Source organism: Telmatherina bonti, assembly GCF_933228915.1.
Source record: "Telmatherina bonti genome assembly, chromosome: 2".
Taxonomy (NCBI): Eukaryota; Metazoa; Chordata; class Actinopteri; order Atheriniformes; family Telmatherinidae; genus Telmatherina; species Telmatherina bonti.
Window position 1 is genome coordinate 21,407,595 of NC_136620.1, and position 17,728 is coordinate 21,425,322.

At 38.4% G+C, this 17,728-nt stretch overlaps 1 protein-coding gene across 6 annotated transcripts in view; it reads right to left on the reverse strand.

Annotated features, from left to right (window-relative positions):
* LOC306763738 (unconventional myosin-IXAa-like) overlaps positions 1–17,728 on the reverse strand; it is a 134,135-nt gene that overhangs the window by 55,494 nt on the left and 60,913 nt on the right. For all 6 annotated transcript variants that reach the window (XM_079250631.1, XM_079250630.1, XM_079250629.1 and 3 more), the window contains exons 3-8: positions 15,150–15,244; positions 13,762–13,824; positions 10,641–10,740; positions 8,290–8,343; positions 3,639–3,739; positions 3,340–3,466 (exon numbers count right to left, since the gene is read on the reverse strand). In XM_079250631.1, coding sequence (XP_079106757.1) covers positions 3,340–3,466; positions 3,639–3,739; positions 8,290–8,343; positions 10,641–10,740; positions 13,762–13,824; positions 15,150–15,244 — 540 coding nt within the window. The remainder of the gene's footprint in view (positions 1–3,339; positions 3,467–3,638; positions 3,740–8,289; positions 8,344–10,640; positions 10,741–13,761; positions 13,825–15,149; positions 15,245–17,728) is intronic.

The following is a 17,728-nucleotide window of genomic DNA, read 5'->3' on the forward strand; positions in this document are numbered from 1 at the left end:
CTAATACCATAATTCACAGGACAATAGCAACACTAGTTTCAAGTAATTAATTCGGCTGTGAAATCAAAACACCTCTGCTGCTTCCTATTTTCTGAAACGGTTCATCAACAAAGTGGAGATTTCAGTAAGATTTAGCAAAAAGACAAACGTGCTCTCCTTTCTTTTCTTGATTTCCAGCAATGTCAACTCTTTCACTCCTCCAGAGGATGTAGTTTGTCAGCCATGCATCAGTCCATATAAGCTCCACTTCCGCTTCCAGTTTCACCTCCACAGGAAGCAGGAAGTCCCAGTTAGCCTCACTCTCATTCATGCATCAATCCACACTCTCCTACAGAGGTGCTTCACATTACGGTACAGTACAAATACTTGAGAGTGCAAAGGCTCACATCTAGTCCAAAACAACTGTTTTACTCATAAAATATTTGGCATTTATGAAACTACAGTCATGCCATATTCAAAGCTGGTGTGAGCACTTTAGCAAAGTTTTCAAGCTTGGTATGACAAACATAAAGCTGTATTAAGAGAACCATAACAACCAGTGTCACCATTTAGCAGAATCTCTTACGTAAAGTGTCTAAAAAAAAAAAAGCCATGCAGTAACTCATCAATAAAATATAGCATAAGACAGCTTGGTGGAAATACACTTATCTAGAGCTCAGGCAGGACGATAGGGGCAGGCAATAAAATTTTTATTGTAATCTGCTCTGGATGATGCTGGATTTTTGTAAAATTTATGTAAAACTCAAAGAGAAAACAAGATTCAAAATGAGTTCTCTTTAAACTCAGTGTCCTCTCATAGTATGTAGGTGAACAAAGAAAGAACACAACCAGTACTAGAGGTTTGCTATCATGACTGCAGACAATTGAAGCACTACATAAACTACTTTTTGGCTTTTTGTGTGATGTCAGAATGAACCTAAAATGTATCATCACCTTCACAGGTGAACATGTGGACTTGTGAACTTTTACTTAATTACCCTACATTCATATCAGTGCAGCATGAACCTTTTACATTTTCTATACAATTTACCTGACCATTAAATTTCTAACTTGTGAATAGTTTCACTTTCCACCCTGAAATTCTGTGCATCTGACTCATCTTAATGACAGTGACATTTATTATGTACACTTCTGTCGCAGTCCAGCAGTGCCCCAATGCTGAGAAACTGGACTTCACAACTTATTTTGCCCTGGCATGTCATTGTATAGCAGCAATAAATTTAACAGCATCACTTCACACACGAGCAACAGGATGTCAACACACTGGACGTTCTGAGCACGCACTGTGGCTGATTCATCAAAGAAACACAAGAGGACATTATTAATGAAAGTCAGGAAAAGAAATAAAAAATAGTGGCAGAGCAATAGATAAGACAAATGTAAACTTTGGACTGACTTTTAGTGACTGGGAAGAGCTCAGCGAAGAGACAGGATGCAAGGCAGATGCCTAGTTAGCTTTTATCAAGGGGCACCTGAGTGATACTATCAAATTTTTTTAATGGTTTTTGCTAAACTAAAAACATCCTATGTTTTGTTTATTAGACATTTGTGAGTTTATGTCAATCAGTCCAAAATATGGCATAATTCATTCAAAATTTCAATTTCTTTTCAACTTTGTCTTAACTTGACATTTGCAAAATTAGATTTTTTTCATGAATTAATAAAAAGATGTTAAACTGCAATATATTATCTTCTTTTATAGTTTGATAAAGAGTAGTTTAAACCCATTTAAATGTCTGTAATCAAAGTTCTCCATTGCTGTATAATAAGATGAATCCAATTACATGCTGTGTTTTTATTAACAGACTTCTCTATTTAAACCAATTAAAAACATCAGCTAAGCTGGACTAAAATGTCTCAGAAAAGACTTGTTAGCATTCATTCTTTCAATATGGTTTGGTTTTTCTTCTTCAATTTTTCTTGAAGAAGTTTTATGTGTCCCAGTGGACAAACAAGTCTTTGCCTGAGACAGACATCCAAATAAACTTGAACTTAAAACACTGACCCTTGAGCATGTGGCAAACATGTGGCCTAGTTCACGTCACTGCTACTCTGGATCTCTGGGGAGTCTCAGACACCAGTCTGGATGTTTAAAAAAAAAAAAAAAAAAAAAAAAAAGCATGGGGGGACCCTGGTATGCTCTTCACAGTCATAACATCCCTGCGGTGCTGTTGATAGGAGTCTCCGGCACACTTTGGACATTGTTTTGCCAGCGAATCAACAAGCACATCCGGCTTATCGTTGCAGTTTGCAACGGAGACGGGGAGGTGACACAAATCAGAACAGTATGTGAATGTTTCAGCTGCCCCTACATACACGCTTACAAGTGTGTGAGTGTGTTTTTGGTCTGCTCTCGTCAAAAATGAGCCCAGTTGCAGCATCATAAACTTGTAAACACTGTGTGGTACACTGACCCATGCCAGTAAAGTTTTTCCATGTCTGACTCAGACTGGCGTAGATAGACAAAAAGTCGACTGCAGTTCAAACCAAAAGGCCAGACTGATTAGAATATAGACTTACAGGTTAACAGTGCTGCTTTTACTGCTGGTTTGTGCTAAACATATCAAACATGCAAATGGAAAACAAACATTTGAGGCAATTATTTTACCTAAAAGTTAAGAAAGAAAGATAAAGTCAGTGAAAAGTAATTTTTTGGGGATTAAACAGAATAACTGAAGATCATCTTAACGCCTGATGTGTTTCCATAATCATTTGAAGATGATTTTTACCTTGCAGTTGACATTGGGACAGTGACAGGCACTCACTGTTCCTGGTGGGAAAACACGCTTCCAAAGCAGCACGCCAGCACAAGAGGTCTGAAAATAGCCTCTACACAAACAGTACTTTGTGGAAGTGCTGGATGGTTGGACGGCTCTTTGGGACCTGAAGCACCTCTTAACTTCCGCTGTCACCACAAGCTGTGCTTGTGTGCCAAGAGTACTCTATCTGCGCTCTGAAAGGCTTTTTGTAACAACCCACATGTGGGAGGTGAATTCACATATTCTCTGACTCGGTCAAATGAACGCTACTCTGTCTTCAAAGACGCTCTGCAAAGTTTGAAGGAACTCTTATGGGTATTTGTCAAAATAACAGAAGAAAAATAAACAAGCAGTGTAGTAAAATAAAATGAACAAAAAAAACAAAACACCTCATATTCATCACCTATCAAGTAAAACAGAGTATTGCATTACAGAACAAAGGACACAAAAAAATGTACTTCAAGCATGTTAATGAGACTTTTTGTTTTTGGACTCTCAGATGCTAAAAACTTAATTTGAATCTTCTCTGGTATGTGAGTGCTGGTGGAAAAGGCTGTACTATCTGCCATGTGCTGCTCACCTCCAGCAGCTCAGAGACAATAGGCAGGACCTCTGGATTACAGATGTCGATGGAGTCATCCCTGTAGGTCTTCTTCTTGTAGCGGATGTTTCCCAGGTGGAGGATCGCCGACAGCAGAGAGAAGATCCTGCCGACGAATGCACCTCCTGTTATCACTTTTACATGTAGATTAGCTTGGGCAATTACTCTACCAAATTACATCCGGGAGGGGTCGTAACAGAAAACGGCACAAACTGGAAAAGTATGGGAGTGTTCTGTAATCAGTGAAGAGTTGTATACTTTCATGTCCGTAATCTTACTGTTTGCGTGTGGCGGGTAGGAAGCCGACCATCTCCATCGCCAGCTGCAGCCGCTCAAAGTCATGTTTCAGGTCTTCTCCTTCAACTGTGAAGCAGTCCTGCTGGTGTTGGGAGGAAATTTACAAAGACAGAAAACAGAGAGAGAAATTAGCACCTGCAGAGTTATTCTAATGAAGACACAGCTCACCAGTTTGATATATCACAAAACTAGAGGCTGCATCAGCAGTTTCAGAGTTTTTCCAAGGCAAGATGATAAAATGTTGAATAAAGCAGGGTCTCCTAAAATGTTTCATGTATAAATTAAACAAAAATGGCCTTTTATAGAATTGAATCCGGGGTCCAAGTAAAAGCATCACAGGATCCAATCGGTAAAATTCTTTCCAAATACAAGCCTTTGTTTTCCTTTATCAAAGAATTACTATTCTTAACTGTGAAATATACTTTCTAAAGCAGGTAAAAGTATTTCTTTTAGAGGCTAGTGTTCAGATTATGTTAAAACTTTAGATTGACTTGCACCAGACAACTCATGGCCATACTCTATGCAAGAGTTCATTGGACTACGACGTAAAGTATTCATTAGTTGACTGAATCAGTTTAGCAATTGAATTATGTATTTATCAACAGTAAATGACTTAATCAGCCATGTTATGATGTCAGTAAAGCATATGATTTATAGTTTATTTCAGCTGAGAAGCTAGCTACCACTGAGCACCGGGGGGAAACCCTGCTAAGTGAACACAAGCACATTCCTATGAAACCATGAGACACCTGTATCATACAGCGTGTGCTACCAAGTTTGAGATGAATAAGTACTGCCACGGTTTACTAAATGAGTGAGCACAATGTTGAGTAAAGGAGTGTGTGGAAGTGTACTCATACAGTCATTTTGTGTCTCCTTAGGCCGTCCGGTCAGTCAGCATGTCTCTGCTCCAGCAGCCAGCCTCTCTCAGGCTGTAATTAGCACATACTACAGTGACCGGCCAGCGAGAGAAGACACAAGAACCTATAATCCACACTCTGGATCTGCCTCTTCTACCACTCCACCATTCAACACTCCTTTGCCTCTCCATTGTTTTCCTTTGGCTTAAAAATGACTGGAGACTGCAGAGCCAACAATCAGCATGCTTCTCCAGTGAGCCTTCTTCTGTTGCAACAAAGGCTTCTCGAGCAACAGAAAGCCCCAGACAAAGCAAGTTTTCAAATAGCAGAAAATATTAAAACTCAGAGCCAAGCATTCAAAGCAATACATTGCAAGAAATGAAGAAGTTACTTTTTCCAACTGAAAAAGGATGCTTTTGTTAAAAACCAATCAGTGAAAGAGCCAGCTCTCATTTATTCAACTCGTTTTTCACTTCAGAGCCAACATTTGCAATTTCATGCAAGTTTTTTCTTTTGGTAAATTAAGCACATGGAGCTTTTTTAACAGATCATCCCAGGATCCTGTCAATGCTGCAGCTTATGTGCACACAGTCCACACTTAGCTGTTACTTACCATGACTTAGCCATGATTTATGCCGGCAAGACTGCGTGGGCAGTTATGTGCCAAATACAGCATGCCACCCCATCACTCGACATTCCACATGACCAGAAACCATAGACACCCAAACAAGCCCAAGATATAAATGCCAAACCACCAGGGCCCAGACCCAAACACCCAACTGCACTCATCAAATACAAACATCCAGAAAATGTTTGGTCTTTGGGATCTCAAGACAAATACTCTTTTTTTTTTTTTTTTTTTTTTTTAAAGTCACATTTGTTTATTTTCCATTTTTAGTTGCAGACGCTGCATCTGGAATGTGTGTATGCTCGTCACTCTTCAGAATCCTGGGTGTGTATTTACTGCAGCACTCGCTGACCAGTGGTGGAGGTCAGAGGTCAAATAGGCCCAGAGGATTGGTCAGACGACCAAATAGCTGCCACAGACTGCCAAACTTTCTGTGGGTCTGTTAGTGTCTGTGTGTGAAGACAATGACATCACCTCTTGGATGACGAGGTCACAGACTGATGAGGTCACTCTGTGACCTTCGAGAGAGACAGTGTGTCAGCAAACAGTGAACGCAGACGGCCATGTAAGGAAAGAATGTGTATTTGAGGGGGAACAGTCAGGATGGAGTGGAGTACAGAGAAGGAGGCGTCTAAGAACTGAGGGAAAATAGGTTTTCTTTTTTATTCTTTCTGTGCAAAAATAAGCTGCATTACTGTCACAGAGTTGCAAAGGAAGGTGAGTTTAGCAGAACAGCAATAAACTTGTTGAGGAACAAAACGGCAATTAAAGTGCACTACACCTTTAAAGTAGTTTACATTAAAAACAAAAACAATAGTTTGTATACTGCTGCTGGGGGAAACAAGAACTATGGTCCGGTGAAAAAGGAAGTACACCTTCACACTGTAAAGTTTTCTATATTTGGACAAAATAAGAGAATCGTGTTGAGCTTACCAGGCCTTAAAATGAGACAAATCCTAAGAACAAAGTTCTAACAGGCTGATTTTTTTCTTTTTCATTCATAATGTTGTAGATTTGCTGTTTGGGATCTTTGTCCTGAAGCATGAACCAGTTTCAGCTTTAGCTGACAGACCGATGGATGCGCATTTTACTTCAGAATATTTCAGAATACAAAGGAGATCATAGGTGACTCCAGGGCCGCAACATGTCCAGGTCCCATGGCTGCCAAACAGGCCTAAATCATCACCCCTCCACCACCGTGCTTGACAGTTGGTACGAAGAGTTTTTGTTGTTTGGTTTTCGTCAACCATGGAGCTTTGCATTATAATCAGACTTTCCTCCTTCTGGTCTCATCCTTCTAAAGATGATTGTTCCAGAAGTTAGTTGTTTGTTCAGATGTAACTTTGCAAACTTAAGTTGTGCCTTTATGGGTTTTTTTTTTTTTTTTTGTGAAAAAATGCTCTTTTTCAAGCAGATCATACATGCCCAGTCTTCTTCTAGACACACTGTTGTGAACTTTAACTTTTAACATGTTAACCGAGCTCTTTGTTTTTCTGCAGTTTTGCCAATAATTAACCCTCTGACCCTGGGCTGAACTTACAAGGACGTCTATTCCTGGAAAGACTGCAAGTTATCTTGAATGGTTTCCACTTGTGGAGAAGCTCTCTGTGGAATGACAGACTCCAATTGTTTGGTTTTTCAGCCCTTTCCAGAATGATGTCCAGCAAAAGTTGCATCTTTAAAACCATTGCTGATGGCTTTCTACCACGATGATATGTTAACAAACTACTAAATGATTCAAATAGTTGAAATTCTGATTTTATAGGAGGTGTTCACACCAATGATGCCAATTTATCCAGTACATTTTAATTAGCACTAAAACGTTGCTAATTACCTTTTTAATTCCTTTGAATGCAGTAAGCAGTTTTTTTTTTTTTTTTGACATACTGCTTCTGTATGCCATTCTCAGTTTTTGTTAAATATATAAAGAGAAAGTGTAAAAAGTCAGATTATATTGGTTAGCCTATGCTATACTGTGGTTAGAATTTCAAAACTGTATAATTTTTTTTATATGATTTAACAAATTTTAGAAATTTAATTAGTCCGTATTCAAATACACCAGAGTTTTTTCAGAGCTTTTTTCTTTTTTTTTCTTTTTTAAAGTATTGTGAGTTTGTTTTGAATCTTTTGAGGGATGGCAAAAGTGCTAAAACCTTTCTGCAGATAAAAGCTTCAACAAAAATGGAAGCCAAAGCCAAAGTCAAGAATGAAATACAGTAAGACCAGGAGTTATTTATTTGAACCAATTCTCATGTCTCGTGTGTTTGCTCAACGGCAAAGTCAGAGTAACATAATCTCCCACAAGGAGATACTGAATCCTTTAAACACACACAACAAATCCCGCTGACCAAACATCACACACTTTCAGGTGGAGGTTTGCAAAACAGTGGCAGGCTCAAAGACAAGTGAAACAGCAAACACACATACACAAAATGGACCACACACCTTGTGGGGGAAGTTTCAGGATGTGACTCTAAGGATGAAGAAAAGAATCAGTCCTAAAAGTTTCCTGCTCTGTTCTTAACGCTGTAGCATGTGATGAAGTGATTGCTTGTCCTTACCTAACATCTAAGGTTAAAAATCTTACCAAACAGTTTAACATGAGTGTCCACTTTAAGTACATGAGAGCCACTTTTTGCCACTGTTCTCCTGCGATATTGACATTAATGGTAGTTATGTTGTTTATTTATAACAACAGTGTGATATTGTCCTGAACCTTCCCTTAAAGATGGTAGTTTGCAGTCGCCCATTTCCCAGCAGCAAACCATTCAAAAGCTTTGTTTGAAGGGATTCCTTTTGGGTACTGTGAAAAAAACAACAACAACAACAACAACAACAACAAAAAAAAAAAGAGGAATTAAATGTCTGATAACCTGTCCCAATGGAAAAGTTCAAGTTCATGTTCGTATAATGACCATTGTATGATGAATTACTTTACATTACAGGATCCCTTCAAACGTTTTCAGAGCAGCTCTTAAAGTTCAGCCTGGATCGCCTCCATCTTTAGTCCATTTCACCATGAGCAGGCGGATATGAACAGCCAAAAGACAACAAGACCAAGACCAGAATCAAAGAGCCAGGGTAGCACGACACACCCACGAATACAGACACACACAGACTACTTGTCATCCACATGATACTGACCAGCTCAGTCTCATAGTAATTGTCCCAGTGAAGTTTGTGGGATTTCTTTGTCATCTGGAAGCAAGGCAGGGTTGGTTAGGAAAGCTAAAATTACACACAGATTATACAAACAATTATGGGGGAGACAACATATGCTGTTAAAAAGATTGAATAAGTAAATAAATCTCACACAAAGGCAGACAATAATTACCCACAAGAACCCAGCGTGACATATATGATACATGCAGTCTCTGAGACATTTGGCATCTTTTTTTGGTACAAATTTTGCTCAAACTTTTTTTCTTCTATCCCTTAATGGACACCAGAAAGGAGAAGACTACATTATAAAAATTTTGACATATCGCATGGTAATAAATGATAAATATCCCTAAAAAATGTTGGTATTTTTTTATTTAACATTTTTAGAGGGACAAATAAAGATTTCACATAAAAAAAAATGACTTAACAAATTTTACTTAAGCGCAAAGTGCCAACCCCTTTCCAGTAAAGTCAGGATTGTGTGAAATGTAAATAACAAAATCCAATGATCTCTAAAGCTCATAATCCAATCTTCCCAATAAAGCATAAACAACATATAAGATGTTGAAACTCAGACATATTAACATTTCACTGAAATTAACTTTTAAATTTGATAGCATCAAAGTATCTAAAATTAAGTTAGAATAGTGTGATGCTAATTGTTGTGTAGCATCTCCTCTTCTAAACAACTGTCTGTGAATGTCTGGGAAGTGAAGAAACCAGTTGCTGAATGTTGTGCTGCTTGTGGACGTTCACTAATGGATTTCTCTTTTCAGGATGCACTGCGTGTTTGCTATTGGTGACCCTGTTCAGGCTCAGGTTCTTTCTTTGTCAATGTGTTGCTGAAATCTAAATAAGGGTAAGCCAATATTTTCCATGAAATGGGGAAATGTCTAAATTTAAACATTTTAGATGTAGTTAATGTTCTACTGGGAATAAAATACCCTTAGATTCTATTTGTATTTACATTTTACACAGTGTCCTTACCTTTTTGAAATAGGGGTTATATATTACGTTTTAAAAGTAAATCAGGTTTTTAGAGCAGCAGTATTCTACTTTTATTTTATACAATTGATTCTGCAAATGATACCATAAAATCATCTGCAGCTTATTCATGAATATTTACAACTGTCAATCAAGTGAAAGAAACAAGTAAGTTTGGTGTTAATATCTGTACTGCAGACAGCATAAAGCTTCCCAAATACATATGAGTACCTGTAAGACAGCAGCAATTACAAGAGACGGATATGCTTTTTACTTAAAAGGGAAGGTTTCATTTTGGAATCAGCCTGGAAAAATGTGAGTAACTTGCGATTCAGAAAAAAACAATCACTAAATCGACTCAGTCCAGCACATTCATGAGCATTTACGGAAAACATCAAATGAATATCTGCAAAAAAAGGCCAATGAAAATTAGCGATGCTACGTTAAGTCATGTTGAAGCTGTTACAGTTTGGTCTTTTCGTCTTTCACCAATTAGCAGTAAAATTTCATTTCAAACACCATCATATATATCACCTGGGCTCTTTTTTATTTCACTGTGTGAAATGCTTCATTCAGTTTGATTAACCATCCTCTGTTTTGTGTATCATTGATGGATACACATAAACACATATTCACAGTGACACACATACACACACGCAAATAGGAATAAATATTTTGCTGGCAACGCTGGTGCCAGTAGTGAGAGTGAGCACGCACAAACACACACTTCCTGGCACACTCAACAAAACCAAATCTGCACCAGACTGACGCCAGAGTTTTGCAGTTGCCATGGAAACAGAGCTGCACAGTAACAGCCAGCAAGAGGGAGATTGTTAATGGTATTGTGGGGATTAAGGGGGAAAAATTGGCCTTAAAATATGTTACTTTTTAGGGAAAGAAGAAAGAGATGAACAAAGAGGCTCCCCAGAGCGCTGCTGTACTATAAGAGGAGGGAATATGAATCTTCACGCATCAGCTGCCAGAACAAACAGATGTACTGCAAAAGATGCACACATTCGTACAAGCATGTACACACACATCCAGCCCCACACGAGACAACACAAATGCCCAGATTCGTGCTGATGCAATCAAACACTTCTGAGCTTTCAGAAACACTCCAGTTTGGATAAATTAATAAACAGAAGCCAACTGAGGCAGATGGGGGGGCAGGGAGACAGTAATATTCTTCATTTTCTTACAGTTTTGTATGGAGTCTCAACAAAACTCTGCATTTATTTTGACTTTGACATTTTTTATATATATATATATATATATATATATATATATATATACACACACACACACACATAAAAATTGTATGTATATGTCCGTGTGTTTTCTGTGCCGACCTGGTTGAGGTAGTGGTACTCCTCAGGCCGGAGCAGGTGAAAAGCTTTCCTCTCATCTTCACTGGCTCCAGCCAACAGGTAATAAAACACATGGTAGTTCCTGCAGACACAGAGAAGTTCGATTTATCATATTCTGTAATTCCCACATGAGTGAACCGAGGACAGCAGGGTTTACATCACCTTTTTTCAACAGCATCTGAGGAAAAAAAACACTCAACAGGGACTATGTCATCTAAAAACAAACCTGCAATTTGTTATAAATGGGTCACACCTTTGACGCTCATGTCAAGCCAAACAAAGTGGTGTGGTGTGTGGGCTGAATGAGTTGTGATTAGCTGTGACAAAGGCTGGGATTTCAGCCAGCATGCTGGTTTGTTATTCCATCACAGCTGGAAATAAACTTAATTTCTCCACTGGAGGAAACTTACTGTTTGATGGTGTGACCGAAAGTTATCAAAACCCAGAAAGGAATTTTAAAGAACCCCAATCATAATTTATGGAATATCACAAGAATGGCTGCTGTTAGCCAAAACCAGTAAGCCAGATATCAGAAATTGCGCAGTAGATTTTGCAAATGCCTCACCTGTTTTTCCTTTCCATTTTTAAACAGATATACATTTATTTCTGCTGGCTGGTGTATGACCTCACATTAAACACACCTATCAGTTCAGCTATCGGACAACCTTTGTTACGCTTTCAGAGAGGCATAAACTTTTAGCCATTCAATGTAGTACTTCAGTCTGTACTTTACCAACATAACTCCAACATATGTTAAACTCAGTCATTATGACTAGCTTCAAATACAATAGCTGATATAAAAACATATTTTTTCATCTAATTATAGATAACAGCCAAAGAACATACTGTGCTGTTAAGTATTGTACTGTACACCACTTTCAATGGTAATTAAACTACATGATTATCAAGACTGACGTAACCGTAAGTAATCAGTGCCTGATGCAGCCATCTGCATGCAGTAGAGATTGGAGGAAAATAAACTTTTAAGTTTACGGCAGGTTGCTGTTTGCTTTTGCTATTTTCTTTTTTTTATATTGTAAGTTTTATGAAAGTAAAACTAATAAAGAACGAAGATGTTTTGTTGTTTTGTTTTGTTTTTTAAATAAAAGATTATTATAAACATCTATTTGAGGAAGGAAGGAAACAGTGTATAAATAACGGACCTTTGCTCAAACTGCTATACTCCATGGTGTTCGAGCGTTTAATGTTGGGTTAAATTCACTCTTTACTAAGGTTCGTCTTTAGTGCTATTACTTCTTAAATTCATCCATTGGCTATTTTTCCAAATAGGTGCTCTGACTGAGATCCACAGCTGCTAAGACGATGACCACTCATAGGATTTTTTAAGAACTAGAATATTTCCAAAGAAATTTTGATGCGTGCCAATGCAGCTACTGCCCTCGTCCCAACATGGAAACCATTTTACAAAGATGGATCACCTGTGTGGCTTTTGTTACGGCAAAGCTCTAAATGAGAGGAGCTCTGACATGCAGGTTTGTTTATACACACTGAATGGCAGCACCAAATCACTGATGTCCATTATAAACCAATAAAAGCTGTAGATGGATCATTACAGGCATCCTGTTCCTTGGAATTACTTTATATTATGGTATCCTGGGTGGTGTGTGAGTGATTACAATTTTCGCACACACACACAACAGCCCCTGGCCTGCTTGTTGGCATTTCCCAGACAACAGGGCCTGTTGGAGTTGCTACGATGACAGAGTTTTTCTGTGAATGCTGACGCATTCTGAAAGACAGAAGGTCAGAGTTCGTGGACGAGTGAGGTTCAAAAGAACAAAAAGTCAAATAAAAGAAAATCTTGAACCATTGAGAGGCAGAGGCATGTGTGGAATAACATGAATTTAATTTATTTCATGAACAATATGTAAATAGTAGTGAATTAAAAACAAATGATTATTGTGTTCGGGTCTGAGAAACCAAGTTTCTATTCAATGGAGGTTACTGGGAAAAAGGAGACTTTCTGATGCTGGGAGCACCGTTGCTCAACATGTGGAAGGCCTAGTTTGTTTGAACCCGAGGTTCATCAGAAGCAGACTTAAAATGAAGTTTATGCTTGTAGAGGGATATTGTTAGAAGTGGAGAAGATTTCGGCCCTATTTCTGACTTTTCCTAAAACATAACCGGCAACTGTTTCAAAACTGTTAAAAATATCAAAATAATTTTTTTAATCAGTCAAAGTTTTATCTTTTGTGACCACTTTAAATTTGAATGATGTCTCTTGGTGAAATAATTCCTGAGCTGGAAGTTCCCAAAGTGTAAGCAAATGACACTGTAAAACTTTTCTACTGTCAAAGTCATGACACACTTTTCCTGACATTTTAAAACTACTTTTGTGTGGGCAGTAGTATATAGTTGTGAGCCTAATGCTTTCAGCATTGGTGCCCGTAAAGAACGACCAATTTATACATTATCCATGTACAGTATATCCACTCCTCTCAACATTCAACCTAACTCAATCAATAATTTAGCAACATCATTTGTAAGCCAACATAGTTCCTTCCTTTCATATTTTTCTGCCTTTCCATAGAGGGATAGGGATCTACAGGAGATAGCTTGGAGTTTATCATCAGCTGACCTGTCCCTTCACCTTTCTTCTTCTGGTCTGAGCATTTTTGGAGGTCTTGTCTTCAGTTTCTACCTCTATCAACATGGCCACCAGGGCCTGTCACCAAAGGGAAACACAAACCTCAGCCTAAGCAGGGTCAAAAGGATTAAATGCCCAGAAAGGATGGAAGACAATTTCAGATAATCAAAGTTTGCAGAAATAATGGACACTATTTTAGTATCGAGTTTCTTATAAAGTTAACATGAGAGGTATGGATTTAATATTAGTCTTTTATTAAATGATCAACATATTTGAGGCTCATTTTTTTAATGTTTGAGAAAATGTTATATCTTGAAGGACTGTGGAATGTATTAGCTTTATGATAATGACCAGCTCATAGTTTGGCAACTATGATGAAATGATCAGTACAAGGTATTAATCAAATCTCATCTGAGTTTAACCCACAAAATGAAAATAATAAATAAACAAAAGAAAAATGATGATATTATATTTTGTGCTATTCTCTTCACTCACCTCTCATTGTGCTCCTGGTACACCAGACGAGATTTCTCCAGCAGATACTTTTCTACGTACGCTCTGGAAATAAACAGACACGAGGTCAAAAGAATCTGCGCAGGGAGCTGCTGATGTTCTGACTAGAAATCATCTGATATGAAAGAGCCGTCTACACCAAGAATAATTACTATAATTAGAACGATAACGATGTAAGTATCCACACGGCTGAGTGAAAACATTCAGTAAACAGAGAGCACGCGCCAGTTGTATACAAGACCCAAAACGGATTTAAATGACCTGTTGCTGCATGGGAAGAAAAAAAAAAACTTATAAACTAAAATCAAAAGATTCTGTATTTGAGAAGCCTGTAAAGACAAGAGGAGTTTGAGAAGTGTGGAAGATTTAAATGATATTTTCTGCATCAGTCAACGTAATTTAAGAGATGGGAATTAAGAGATTATGTTGGCATAAAACTGTGTCACAGGAAAATAATTCCCTTTTTTTCCTATTAAAACCAAATCTTTATTTAAAGTGAGGCAACCTGTTACTAAAGCTGCTTTTAAAGAAACCATTATTACCCATAAAATCAAATGACTCATACAAGAAATGCAAAGAGAACAATAATAATGTTTTTAAATGTTTTTTTATTTTTCTAGAGAGTACAGTCACCGGCCATTTTTTACAACCCCAATTCAGCCGTTTTTCATCACATTTACTACTAAAAACAATCAAGAAGCGGCAACTGAGGACACTAATTGTAGGTGAAATTCTTTCCTGTTTGGTATAATGTGCAACTTCAGTTGCTTGACAGTCTGAAGTCTCAGTTTTGTAATTAAATGTCGTAATGTCCAACACATTTTCAATCGGGAAACCTGAGTGGACCAGTCCACATCAATGGTGCAAGTTACCCATGTCATGGGCACTAACACATCCCCATACCGCCACAGATGCTGGCTTCTGAAACTTGCACTGATAAAAATCCAGATATTGCTTTTCCTTTTTGGCCCAGAAGACATGACAGCCATGATTTCCGAGAAGAATTAAAAATGTGGATTTGTCAGACCGCAGCACACTTTTCCACTTTGGCCAGTCCATATCAGATTAGCTCAGACCCAGATTTTTTATAGTTTATCATCATAGTACAGTTTCTTGATATGAATAGGCCTTAAAAGGTGATTTTATAACAGTTAGGTGCTTCAGGTGTTCACTGCACCTCTTTCAATAATTTATTACATTTTTATTATTTAAGACAATATTTGTGACACATTTATATCATACAAATAGGTAGGAAAAGTTTTATTTATCTAATCTTGATATCATTTTTATTTGGAAAGGATAGTGTTGACTGAAGTTGACTGAGTGTTTTTAATGGGTTTTTTCAGGGTGTCTCTGAGTGTGGTTCTTACCCCCTGACAGTGCCACTCTCCTGATAGTTGACTTGGATGAACTTCCCAAAGCGGCTGGAGTTGTTGTTGTGTGCCGTCTTAGCGTTCCCAAAAGCCTAAGGAGAGAAAGAGAAGCATTTTATAATGGTTTCTAGATACAAGAAGATGTTGTTCCCCATAGCTGACCAGCAGATGATAAAATTCTACACTTTTTCTGTTCAGGTTAAGTGTGTCCGACTGCAGGTTCTCACTGATACTGAACTTCCATTTGCAAGGCTCATGATGGAACCTGAACTCCGCACTAAAGTAAAAAAAAATGTGTTAGGAGTGAATGGAAAGGCTACAAATCACAGCAATGTAACAGAGGTCAGGAGGCGTGGGGAGGGGGTCGTAAGAAACACACACACAAATACACAAACGCATGGTTAAACTCACACTCAGACATGTCAACCATGAACTAAACTGCCAAATTCCTGTGAAGGCAAACAGTGCAGAGCTGAAAACAGACACAGTCATTACTTCTGGGAGTCTGTGGGCATTTCTGCGAACAGAGGGAGCCCATCATTACAGGCCCCTGGAGGACTCATTCAGGTTTGTATTAGGAGCCTGATGGGCCCTGCTGGGCTGAGCTAGTTAGGTAGAGAAAAAGGGCAGCAACAAGAAGAGAGAAGAGCACATATGGAAAAGGTGGAGGAAAGGGGAAATACATTGTTGGAAGAGATTAAAGTTGTGTGAAGAAAGAGAAGCAAAGAAGAGAAGTCAACAAAAGATGAGAAGAGATCAAAGGCAAAGGATTTAGATGAAAAGACAAAAGGAAAATATCCAGAGAAAAAGATGAAGAGAGAAAGAACCCAAGATGGAAATGAACCCAGACACAGGAGAAATTAAGAGGAATATCTGAGGAACAAGTTGAAAAGAAAAAAAAAACTGGTATGAGACATTAGAGAAGAAGAATGTAGTTCCACATGAAGTGTTACAGTTCAGAGCAGCAGTGGTGAAATAACAAGCAGATGCAATCAGCACTGTGGATTTATGATGAATGGGTGCGTACTGTAAGAACCAGCAGAACGACAGCTGGGGGAGAAGCTCAGAGAGAGGTGGGCGCCGCATAATAGATGGTGACTGTTGGGTTAATTAAACAGCTCGGGAATAACACGTTTAATAAATGTAGAAAAAAATCCTGAATCTGATTCAGGCTTTGATCTCAGTGATGTTTCATTTAAAACACCCCACCACACACACACACACACACACACACACATCGCCAACCTGACACACATTCAGGATCAACAGCAGGGATAAAAAGAGCCAGAAGGAGAAAGAAAACACAAAACAAGAGTTGAGGTTGATGTCTCTCTCCATGTTTTTCTCCATCACATCCCAAACGCAGTCCTCCCTTTTGTTCTTCTGCAAAATGGATCATTTTTCCCCTCTGTCCCGCCCATAGGGCATAATATCTGTCTGTCTTACTTATAATATTGGACTGACACACAGAGACACGAGACTGGACCGCCACAATCCAAAATGTAAATTGAAACTACAATTCACATGATAATGACATAGCTTTCAACCTCCATAATTTCAGGATATAAGAGCCGTTTTGTGGCAAAATATTTCCAGTTTGAACTTTTAGTGGGAAATCCACTTCCTGAAATAATTGCACTTGAGCACGAAACAATCAAGCCAGTATTGATGGAAAACACAATGAGTGGCGACAATGGATATTAGAAGACAGACACTAAATATGTATAAGTTTGCATGTGTGTTATGTGTGCATGAACACAAGCTGTGTGGTGTGTGGAGTTTGTCTGCATTCACTCAGTCTGAAAGAGATTAATGAAGAGAGCTGCAGTGTCTGGATGATTTAGTGGTGGACTCTGTTTCACGGCCATCGCCTGCTGCGACCACAGCACAGGAAAACACACACTGCGAAAGGGGGTGCATGTGTATATGTGTGGGCAAAACACATCCACATGTGGATGGAGCAGAGGTGAGGGAGAGAATTGTGTTTAGTTAGTTTCTAACCCACACATGTGCATTGACTCTGTACAGTATCTGCATGTGGAAAAACATCAAGGCAGATTTCCGACCTCCATGTTTTTAAGACTTTAGAGGAAATGGCTGACATCTCCTTTTATTTCATTAGTCAGTGTTTGATTCACTAACTTTATAGGCTGCTTAAAGCATCATCAATTGAAAATAAGCCTTTAACTATAAATAAGATCTACAAATACCACACAACCTAGTCAGGGAGAAGGGTGCAGTTTCATTGTCATTGCTCTTTAAATAAAAAAAAAGCATGGATTGTTGTTTTTCTTTTTTTATTTTACTCATTTCACTTTCCTCTGATTCCCTGCCATCACTTTACCAAGGACACAAAGCAACATAGAGCATTTTTACAGTCAGGGACAAAATCTTTCAGCAGTTGTATTTATCACAACCGGAAACAAACAGACGTGATCGAACTAGCACTTCTAGGTGTTAATAAAACCATGCTTCCTCCCTGACAATAATTGTACCTGCGAAAACAATGACACATTGGCCTAAACACAGTAGTCAGTTTTAAAACACACAATGTTTCCCCACCTTAAAAGCCATTA